This window comes from Augochlora pura, chromosome 8, assembly GCF_028453695.1.
Source record: "Augochlora pura isolate Apur16 chromosome 8, APUR_v2.2.1, whole genome shotgun sequence".
Classification (NCBI taxonomy): Eukaryota; Metazoa; Arthropoda; class Insecta; order Hymenoptera; family Halictidae; genus Augochlora; species Augochlora pura.
Genome location: NC_135779.1, coordinates 3,348,365 through 3,359,525, shown reverse-complemented (window position 1 = coordinate 3,359,525; position 11,161 = coordinate 3,348,365). Strand labels below are relative to the sequence as shown.

General features: G+C 49.3%; 3 protein-coding genes across 4 annotated transcripts; 1 reads left to right on the top strand and 2 right to left on the bottom strand.

Moving 5' to 3' along the window:
- Nucleotides 1-16: 16 nt before the first annotated feature.
- On the top strand, nucleotides 17-3,866 carry Nup54 (nuclear pore complex protein Nup54). 2 transcript variants are annotated; one of them, XM_078188521.1, is made up of 4 exons: nucleotides 17-209; nucleotides 1,509-2,941; nucleotides 3,021-3,248; nucleotides 3,327-3,866. In XM_078188521.1, exons 1-4 carry the CDS (start codon nucleotides 110-112, stop codon nucleotides 3,447-3,449), a joined length of 1,884 nt encoding a protein of 627 aa, XP_078044647.1. In that variant the 5' UTR covers nucleotides 17-109; the 3' UTR covers nucleotides 3,450-3,866. The 2 variants fall into 2 exon arrangements, with proteins under 2 accessions (XP_078044647.1, XP_078044646.1); XM_078188520.1 differs by having other exon boundaries at nucleotides 1,506-2,941.
- LOC144474445 (uncharacterized) lies at nucleotides 408-1,216 on the bottom strand. Its single transcript, XM_078189289.1, has 3 exons — nucleotides 1,208-1,216; nucleotides 994-1,164; nucleotides 408-917 (listed from the first exon to the last, which is right to left on the bottom strand). The coding sequence occupies exons 1-3, from the start codon at nucleotides 1,214-1,216 to the stop codon at nucleotides 528-530; spliced, it is 570 nt and encodes a 189-aa protein (XP_078045415.1). The 3' UTR covers nucleotides 408-527.
- A 5-nt stretch (nucleotides 3,867-3,871) lies between the features above and the next one.
- On the bottom strand, nucleotides 3,872-10,994 carry LOC144474054 (uncharacterized). The gene is made up of 3 exons (XM_078188522.1): nucleotides 9,466-10,994; nucleotides 6,537-6,680; nucleotides 3,872-6,231 (listed from the first exon to the last, which is right to left on the bottom strand). Exons 1-3 carry the CDS (start codon nucleotides 9,846-9,848, stop codon nucleotides 4,977-4,979), a joined length of 1,782 nt encoding a protein of 593 aa, XP_078044648.1. The 5' UTR covers nucleotides 9,849-10,994; the 3' UTR covers nucleotides 3,872-4,976.
- Between the last annotated feature and the right edge of the window lie 167 nt (nucleotides 10,995-11,161).

Here is an 11,161-nt window from a genome sequence, read left to right as displayed (position 1 = left end):
GCATGTCAGCCCGCCATATTCGTTACACTGTCGTTTATACGAAATTGTAAGGCGCGCGCGCGGGTAAAGCGTGTTTTCCTCGTGCGTTGATTATCATCTGGACCAAGAAATGTCATTCGGTACGGGATTCGGAGTGACTACCTCGACGCCGGCTCCAGCGTTCAGTTTTGGTGCCACGGCCTCTACGACGGCGACTCCGGTGAAACCGGGTAAGTTCTCATCTTTTAAGGTTATGTCGCATTTCGAATTTCGTTGTTACATGTGACCATTTGGAGCCTATTCTGCGACTCATTTTGTTCGCACTGTTTACCTTATTTGGAAACTGTTTGCAGTCCCGCGAAAGATTCCGTTCCAGATGTGATTAGAACCCAAATACGCAAATCGCTCGGATTTTGAAGGTTGTTGCATGTCAGTGCATGTGTAATATATTTATGTGCAATTTACATAAGCCATTTGCGTTGCCTCTTCTTTGGCATCTGCTTTGCCCTATTCTATAGATCAATTCGCAAAGTCTACGCCAATATTGCTTAATTTCTCTGAGTACCGCTGCTTGTCTTGTTAGAGCACTCTGATATCTTGTCCAATAGCGGTTGGCTCATACCGGTGCACCCTGGGTCGCATCCTTTGCTAAAGAAACTGGTTCTTCTCTTCGACCTAGCTACTAAGCATGCTGTAATACAACACATGAATAGTATAACCACGAGTGTACACAGTAGTGCCACTAAAACTGGTGAATAACCAGGTTCTGTGCCTCCTTTGTACATTTCTGTAGATGATACAATGCCATTGGATGGGTAAGGACTATCCTCTTGAATGTTCTCAAGTGCTGCCAATTTTGGAGGATTTGTGTCTTCTATGTAATACATTTCATTTGGTATTTTCCCTAATGTTGTTATCATAATTTCAGCTGTAACATCCTGCAGAAGATTAATACATTATAATAAATGTTTTGTAATACACTGCATGTGCATAACACAATTCTTTAAAACATACTCCAATGGCCCTGTCTGTGGTACCAATTTCTCCTAAAATTTCTGTAACAGCATTGTGAGTGCGATCAACTTGACGATGTATTAACTTATTACTAGGCATTATGGGTATTTTTAACAGCTTGTGAACTATTTGTTCATATCTCTGATCCTGTGATTTCATATGTATTAAATTCTTCTACTCTTATAAGTCATAGAAAGATACTTACGTGACTCACATGTGACATGATTTTATATCCAAACCTAAGACAATTTATCCTAACAAATGTGTAAGGCAATATCCTTTTTATACTCAATGTATCACGTAAAATATAAATAAGAACTACTACCGCGATTTTATTTAAAATAATTCTGTCATTCCCTGGTTATTCCATTTGAAGCAGCTTCAAGTGAAAAAAACAAAATCCATCTGTAAAAATCGTGGCCATGTTCATCCTGTACAAGATATTCTGTACCTTGTCAAATCGTCCTTAGTATATAAAACATATTTGAAAAATTTGAAAATTGATCCTTCAGCAGGATTCGGCACACCTTCCTTTGGATTCAGTACACCAGCCACGTCAGCACCAAGTTTGTTTAGCACTGCTTCCACTCCAGCAACTGGTGGATTTGGTACAACCACTGGATTCGGTACACCAGCAGCTACTGGCTTTGGCAACACATCCACAACTGGATTTGGTACTACACCAGCATTTGGAACCACTCCCACCAGCGGATTCGGGTCCACTCCAGCATTTGGTACCACACCAGCTTCAACAAGTACTGGATTCGGGACAACGTCTACTTTTGGTACTACTCCAGCATCTACCACAGCTTTTGGAGGGTTTGGAGGTGCCACAACAACTCCTTCCTTGGGTTTTGGGGGATTTAGTGGATTTGGAACAGCAACAACCACCACTGCACCCTTATTCTTCGGCGGATTTGGAACTACAAGCACAGCCCAGTCTGGCTTTGGTACAGGCAGCAGCTTTGGTGCATTTGGATCTAAGCCAACAACCACAACCACCACCACAGGTTTTGGTGGGTTCGGCACAGGTGCAGGATTTGCTGGCTTCGGCACAGGATTAACACAGCCTCAGCAACAGCAACCATTTCAACAACAGCAACAGCTACAACAGCAAACCGTCAACACTATATCCGAAGCTTTGTATAATGCTGTCTTTAATTGCCAGTTGTACAATGACGAACGGGATAACGTCATCGCCAGATGGAATCTCATACAAGCTCTATGGGGCACTGGGAAAGCTTATTATTCCATGAACGTGCCGCCTATAGACCTTAATCAAGAGAATCCTCTGTGTAGATTCAAGGCAATCGGATACAGTCGCATGCCCGAAGCAGATAACAACGACGGATTGGTTGTCTTCTGCTTTAATAAGAAGAAGAATGATATCAAAGAGGGCGAGACTCAGTTGATAGCCTTCATGAACAATGTTCTGGGTAACAAGCCAAACTTATCACTAACTATAGATAATATCAAGGCGACCGGAGAAGAGAAAACTCAGGTGACTATCTTCGTCACGGAGAAAGGCATTACTGGGGCTCCTAGAAAAATCCCTGCCAGCGAGCTGGTGACTTATTTGTCCCAGCCAATGCAAAAACAGCAGTTGGTACAGAATGGCGTGGAGGATATGTTACCTTTAGTGAAACTAGATCCAGCCCAATTAAAAGAGTATTTAGATAATCCGCCTTGTTCAATCGATCCGAGATTGTGGAAACAGGCTCAGTTGGACAATCCCAATCCAGAACTATACATACCGGTGCCGATGATTGGATTCCAACAAGTGAAGCACAGACTTAAATGTCAAGAGGAGGAAACTGCTAGACATAGGAATTTCTTGGACATGGCAGCGGAAGAAATTCAGAAATTGCAGAGGCAACACACGGCAATACAAGCTAGGCTAAAGGAGCATAGGAGGACCCTGTTGGAACTTCAGCATAGAGTTCTGCAAGTATGTAAACAGCTTTTTTTCCTTTAATACCGCAGTATCGTAACTTAAATCGTATCGTAACGTGTCATTTTTTTTTTAGGTATTGGTACGCCAGGAGATTACTCGCAAGGTCGGGCTCTCCTTGCAACCGGAAGAGGAGGTCCTAACGCACAGGTTCGAAGCCATGCACTCGCAGATCAGTGCACCGACCCAATTCAAGGGCCGAATTAGTGAAATACTGTCTCAATTACGAATGAGGAGTTACATAGACACGCAAAATCAGGAGAGATACGCGATGGACCCCATAGCGCAAGACGATATAAAAGCGGTACGTATAATTTTGAACATTTCTTTAAACGGAAACCATTAACGAGAAGCTGCTATAATTAAATACTTTCTGTTTTAGTATCTCAGCATGGAACAACAGGGTATGGCTCAGATGATAGCGACGATACAGGCCGACTTAGAAAGCTTGAAGATTATCAAAGACAGCATGTCCGAGCTTTTAATGAGTCACAGTATATCGTGAGGGTTATATTTAGTATCGTAAATTACACCCGAACATTTCTTTTTCTTTCCATGAAAATGTTTACGCCGATATACGATTATGGTTATCGTCGGCGATAAATGCGCAAGAAACACGGACAAGACTCGAAGACCCTGTTGCACCCCCGAGGTTGCGGTGCCATAATTTATTTTGTTCCCATCTCGCATAAGATGCGTATGTTTTTTCACGATTGTGAACAGTTTGCCGATCGTAGGAAACAATGTTGTCAATTGTAATTATATTGTGGCTCATCATGTGTTATGAAATTGTTACCGATGGAGCTTTGCACAGCGGGCAGCTGAGGAGGAGCTTTACATATAAATATATTTCAGATACCGTGGGAGAGGATGAAGGGGAGGGGGGCGTTCGGTATACATAGAAAAACAGAATAAAAACCATTTTTACATAAATAATGTGCTTTTATTGGATAATTTTTCATGTCGTTTCAAACACGCTCCTTTTTCCGTCACAGAGAAATGCACATACTCTCGGCCGTGCGCGTCCTTATCTTCTCTGACAACTGCTTACACATAATATATCTTTATATACATATCATACATTGGTTGGTGTTCAGTATTAAGATACCGGGACTGCTTCGACGCGCCATTCCACAGAAGTCTGCTTGCGTTACGTAGGATTTTGGTGCCACATGTACAACCATACGTTTTCCCTTACCTATTTTCCACGTTTTGGTACGATTCTTATTTTGCGTTTTTACCAATCGATTCGTCGAGTTTACCCGTAAATCTAGATCACCGAGACTTTGTTACTCACTAGACACTGCGAACCCGTACTTACCGACGCGACCTCAAACAATTTTACTTCCCCTCATTTTTCTTGTGACAATTAAATAAAAAGGCTGCATTTTGCCAGCGTCTTGGTCGCCTTTCCTATTTTAACGGTACTATTTAGAATGATTCTATTGCGACGTTTTAGAGCGCCACATCGGTGAGTACGTGTTCACTTGGTTCCCTTCTAAGAGAGGCATTAACGAGTTAAGATTGAGCAATTCTCTTCCGAGCTGTTTCTCCGCCCACTATCGCTGCCCTACGACGAAAGAATTAAACGTATTACGATATATTTGGTTTCGCAGTCTGATCAAAACAGTTTTCTCTCTGAGGTCGACCCATCTCTCACCGGTCCGTTGCTCCCGATTAAGTTCCCCCAAGAAATTTCGTGTTCAATGAACGGCCAAACGTTTCCCGCGAAACCGACGGTGGACCGAGGTTCCGTTTTGCGCTGTTTGCGTTGGCTCCAGGTCGTCCCCAGCTGATAACGATAACCGATAACTCTCTATCGCGACGGACTACTGTTGATACCCAAAGCAATCAACACTATCAAGACGATTTGCCCGAGGACGACCTCGAGAACGCTGAACGCGGACCATCGCCGGTAGTTTGAGCCGAACGAACAAATCCCAAGACAAATAGACCCTCATACCCTGAGCGGGACGTGGATCCACCACGACCCGAAGCCTTGCGGCGCGACCGTGGCCCTAGCAGCGTGTAGCTACTTGTCGATCGTCAGATCCAATGGTAAATCTTGATCCATCTCCACGGCGTTCTCGATCTTAACCCGTAGATCCTGTCCACAGGTGTTGTTTGTGTCAACGATGTTGCCCCACATGTTCTGCAGCCCGTATTGGAGGTCGACCGACCCGAGCAAGTGCCTGAACAGTGGATTCTGCGCCTTGAGAATCAGATCGGAGAGGATCTTGGTCTTCTCGAGGATGTTATCGTTGGTGTGGGCGCAGCACTTGTGACGGCAGCAACAGTCGTTGGTGTCCTGACAGAGCTCCTCCTGGATGGGCGTTTGCTCGATCTCCATCTTCAGGTCCTCGGCTCGCTTTATCACAGAATGCCTGATCGGGTCGCAATTGACCTTGTTCTCCTTTCTGCAGGGTGCGCTGTTCACAATCGACTCGATGTTCCTGTAATCGACCGTGCTGACCTTGCTCGGGTACTCGATGGGCTCCTCGGTCTTGATGGGTGTCGACTGCATCCCGATGCGAGGCATAGGGTCGGGAATGCCTCGGTGCGGACTGGTCTGCGGCGAGGACACCGGCGGACTCTCCTTCATTATCTGGTTGCCGGTTACGTACATTGGGTTCACTTGGATCCTGTCAGGTATAATGTAGCTATCGTCGTAGATCCTCGGGTAGATCTTCACGTCCTGCTCGTATGCCTTCCTCGGCGTGATCTGATCGACCTGCTCTTTACGCTGTTGTTCTTGCAGATTGTACATGTTGTTCCACTCCACGAAGTTCCTCTGCTCCTCAAAGCTGTTCGATGCCTTCGGGCTCGACCCCGACGCGCTGCTCTCGATGCTGCTATCCTTCTTGTCTGACTCCGAGCTAGTCGTGCTGCTCTGCTTCTCCGGCGAGGTATTGTCAAACCTCGTCTTCTCCTGCGAGTTGTTCTCGTCGAAGCTTTTCTCCTGCACCTTGTCGTTGTTGTTCACGTAGTGTCTGTACGTCTTCACGTGTTTCCGTAGGGACGACGGGTCGGTGTACCGTTTCGGGCAACCGGGCACCTTGCAGCAGTACGGCTTGTCCACCGCGTGGGTCCTGGTGTGCTTGAACCTGTCCGAGGAGTTTGAGTATGCCTTGTTGCAGCCCTCCACCGGACAGACGTACGGACGCTCGCCTGTGTGAGACCGCGCGTGGATCTTTAGGTTCTCCGCCCTGCTGAAGCTCTTGTCGCACTGGAAACAGTGGTGGGGCTTCTCGTTCGTGTGCGTGCGGACGTGGACCAACATCTTGTATCTGTGGAAAACGATCGGTGTGAGTGTCTCTGTGTTCTGTTATCGTAAATAGAGAAAAACTTCTATCAGACACATGTGCATCCGCGAGCTACTAATAGCGCCGCAAATATTTGCCTTATTCGAGATAAGTGGCTAAATCAGACCTAGATTCTACTTGACAGGTAAAGCCACTGGAAATATGTCTAGTCTTTGAGATAAGCTAAAGCAGACTTAAAGCATAGTTCATGTACAACTTTCTCTTATTCGCAGATCTGGTCGTTAAGAAATTAAATGCTACATTTAATTTGACGGAAATGGGGCGCTCACCTCGCATTAAATCCACGTTCACCTCTCGCACAGCCCTCCCATCCGCAGTAGAAGAGTCCTCGGAGTCCTGGAGCGGCATGCAAACGGGCGACGTGTCCTGCGAGTTGTTCCAAGGACGTGAACCATCGGCCGCAGTTCTGCCATCTGCAACAGGTCGGTGAATATCAACGATCGCTCCTAATCGCCGGGAATGCGGTTTCAATGGTCGCTCAGATAACAGCGCAGCGTCGCGCTAGCCGTTTAAGGGTATTGATCTTTGCTCATCGGCGACAGGCCGATCTCGGACCGATCACGGCTCGATCCGGCCGGGTCGTGGGGCGCGATTGCGATCGTTTAAAGCCAATCGAAGCCCGCCCCGGGTCCGCCTCGTGGTCGATCGAACTATTTATACCGTTTGTTTTCCCTGTCGCTCATTTACCGAGAAACGCTAAATATAACCGACACGCGCGCCGGCACGATCTTTGCATTTTGATCGATCGTCGTATCCTCGTGAGTTCCGGGCGAGCAAACATTCTCCGCGGTCTCCTCGGCGACCGCTCTCTCACCCGGGGAGAGGACCGCGAAGGAGAAGGAGAGAAGTCGGGTTCAAATATCGGCGAGCGATTTGCGTCAAGAGCGTCGGACTAATTGATACCAATTCCATTCATTGTGCAATTGCCGTCGGTTGACACTAGTTTATCTAGACACACCGAGCACGCAGCTATTCCAGTGAACGGCGTCGGTTGTTCCGCGAATCGCGAATCGAAAGGTCGCGGATCAAGGTAACGTCGCGACGACTCGATTGGCGGATCCATCGATCCTCGCACCCGCGGAGGAGACCCCCTGCCGAATCATCGTCGGTTTCTGCGCACTTTCGAAGCGACCGTCCTCCGGGATTCGCGGAAGTCGCTCCGACGAGGAGACGCGTGACGTCCGCGAATCGCGTTCCCGAGATATCGCGCGGCACTCGTAACTAGTCTAATCACTAGCTCAAACAGGCTCGTCGCGGCACGGGGACGGTAATTCTCTGAGATCTATCGGCCGGCCGGCCGGGCGGGCGGGCGGGCTCGAAGGAAAAAGGCAGCGATCTAATCGCCCCGGCATGTTGATTCCGGCTCGGTCACCGATAACGGCCGCCGTTTCGTTAGACCACGAGGCTGGCGCGTGCAAACACGCGCGCGTCCCCGAGCATCCGCGATAAACAGTAGCGACCGCGCCACTCCATCCCTCCAAAATCTTCGATCGAGCGAAATAGAACGTGGCATCTCCGTCGCGACCAATCAACGGCGAATCGTTCCTGTCTGTCCCATGCAAACGGCGTCGAAGGAAAGCGTCAACAGACGTTAACGGTTGCGTCGCAGTCGCGGGATCTCTCTCTCTCTCTCTCGAATCCTCGCGGAAATGTCCGCGACCGATACCAACGCGCGGAAACCGGTTGCAACCAGAAACGGACGCGCCCCGACGCAGATAAATTGACGGCCGGATAGCAGATACGCGCGATTTCCCGTTCACGACCTCGCCAACAAATCGTCGCGAACACGATTGTCTGGTCCATTCGCGAAATCGTCCGCGGAGACGTTCCACAGCGTGGACCTGGAAAGCCGGATCGGAGGCGGGTGGCGCGTCGCAGCGTGTCGACAGAGATAAGGGAACGATACACGCTTTCCCGGCTATTCCGAGACTGCGAACGTCGCCTCAACAAAAATCCACGGCTCAATTTAGATAACGTTTCGACGGCGCGATTTTAGTGGCGCCGGTATCTGCCAGACTATGATCCGTGCCGCGAGTAAACAAGAGACGATACGATAGGCTCGATCCGCATCGACATCCCACGGATCGCTCGTCATCGTAATATATTAGACAACTACTTTATTCGTGCACGATAAACAGACATTTCTAACGAGAATGGGAAAACGAAATGCAAAGCAGTAACGAAATTTAGAGCAGCATTTCTAAACAATGGCGATTTTCACAAGTCTTTCGGCTTTGGTGAAACTGTTTCGCACGAAGACGATGCTACGATTCGAAGCAAAACGAGAAAGAAGATTTTTCGCGGCTCGCGCAAACTCTAGAGGAGAATGTGTTCAACGATAAATATTGAAATTGAAGAAACTCTGTGTCAGTGTTCGAACGGTTACGACTCCGTAATTTTGCAAGTCAATTCCGGTTTGTCGTAATCGATGAAGGCTTCGATCTCGCGGAACGCTGCGCAGTCTAGCAACGAGGAAATCCCGATAAACGCGAGGCGGCGAGTGAATATTTTCGGTTGTAAACAGCGCACGAACAAGAGATTACGTTTCCCCTTCGATACACGAGTTTCATAACAGAGGATTATCGGATTAGAGTTCTGCGGAGCGACGAGAAAAGCGCGCCAGGGAATGTTGAGAAGCAGTCTCCCGATCCAGCAATAAAATAGGCTGGCTCTAAACACTTGTAGCTTGCCGAACGGGACGATTGCGGGATATTCGATTGATTGGAGGTCAAAGTTCTGCCTCTTGGGGTTGGAAATCTTGAGCGTGCACGATTGTTCGTACTTACCGGACCCGGCTCGTTGGATGGAATTACGTTTAATTGCAGCGTTAAAGGGCTGCTAACAAGAAGCACTGGGAAAGTGTCTTTTCGATTTTACTTATATCGTAGTACCCAAAAGACTAAGCGCACGTATTTTCTTTTCCATCGCCGATGGTTCAGTCAGAAGGGGTGAAACCCACCCTCAAAAGTTATAGTTTGTATTTCTCTTAGATTTTAGTATGTGACTTTTGGGGATGGGTTTTAATCTTTGAAATCGGATTAGCGCCGATGTAAAGACCACGTGTCGCTTAGTTTTTCAAGTGTGAAAACGAGAAACGTGGCCTTACCACCCAGTACCTCTTGCAAGCGCCGAACCTTTCCGAGGTTGGTTCGCGGTTCGACGGGTAGCGAAATCGAAGGTACATGAATCGAGGCATACCTGCACTTTAGCTGGGCGTTCTCTCCTCGCCGAATGGAGCCGAGCTCTAGGCTGGAGCTGGAGGCATCGGAGTCGGAGTGCGCAGGACTCGGGGGTCCTGTGTTCGCCAGGCCACCCGGCGAGACTCCGAGTCCTGGCAAGGTGGCCGTCGGCGACGTACCCAGTTCCTCCTCGACCGGCATCCTTCGCGGCCAAACCGGAAGGTCCAGCGATGGTTGCTGATGCAAGCTGAGGCTCCCGTAGTAGCTGGAGTTCGGGCTGGTCGAATAACCGGAAATCGGACTGTAAAAACCCGGCACTGCTCCTAGCAGGGTGCCCGGGTAACGAGCGGCGCCGTACGGACCAACGTGGCTTGGCATTCTACCGGGAACGTAAACGATCATCTTTATTCCCTTGTTCTTGTGCTCCTTCGTTCCGACCAAATCTCTGCGTCGACCAAACGCCTGCAAATTTTTCCCCCTCGATACCCTCTCTCGCTCTCTCTCTCTCTCTCTTTCTCTCTCCCCCCCTCTCTCTCTCTCGCTCTCTCACTCTCGCTCTCGACTTAATTGGAGCCTGCTCCTTAATTAGCGCGTTTAATAACCCGGTTATAGGAATCGTGGAAACCCGGTGGCCGTGTTCTCCTTGGCCACGCGGCTGTTTACGAGCGGGGTCTCCCTCTTTCCTCTCCCCGTTTTCTTTCAAAAGAATCGTCTCGCTTTCAACGCAGCCTTGATTAACAGTGGTTTTCCGCGGTCTCTATCATTCGAAGTCGGATGGTACGATACGCTAGGCGTTTCCGGCTGCGATCAGCTGTGGAAGGTAGCCTTTCCCAGTATCGGTGACGGCCGCAAGCAAGACGTTCCAGGTCTTGCGAAAACCTGCGCAAGCCTCCGCCGATCCTGAGCATACAACACCGTATACCTGCAAGTCGTTCACGCTCACATATACACACTCGCTCTTCCGCGCGCGCACCTTTTATCACTCCAAGTCCGAGTCCGTATCGTCAGATGTATTTGAACCGGTTCGACTTGAGTATACGGTAGCTCAGGAATTGCTTGCTGTACTCGATCGAGAACATAACTAGGCTGCAAGCCTGCGGCGGCAAGTTCATCAAACGAGACCACGCTTTCCTCGTAACCACCGTCACCGTTCTCCGTTCCAGTCCGTTCTCCGTCGGAAAAGCCGAATGGGTCCGGGCACGAGAGTTCTCGCGGGATCAGGCCGCAGATCCGGCAAAGGTCGCAGCCGTCGCTAGATAGTCGCCGCCGCGTCCATCGTTCCGCTCGTCTGGGTTATCTCGTCGGAAGGATCGCGGGCGAGCTTATCTGCCAACGGGGATCTCCTAAGGCTCGGCTATGACGCGTCGATGATTGGAATCACCCCCGGGGACGTCGGTCAATGGCGTATCTCGGTGGCCAACTACCGCTCGAACGTTTATTTGCGGTCGCTGCGGGATGCTGCTGGCCGAAGAGGCGGCTAAGGACAAGCCAGGGGCGATCGGAGACAACGCAGACGGACACAGAACGGCTGCCGGCGCAAACACCGTAACGAACGTCGAACTAATATCAACGACCAGCCGGCAGCCTTATATATAGCCATACTATCGTCTCCGATACCTAACCCCCCGTCCCGTTCTTTCTCTCCACGATCCCACCAGCGCTGCCGAGTTGATAACGAGTAATCGCGCCTCGTTCCGCAACGGCGACGCCTCCTA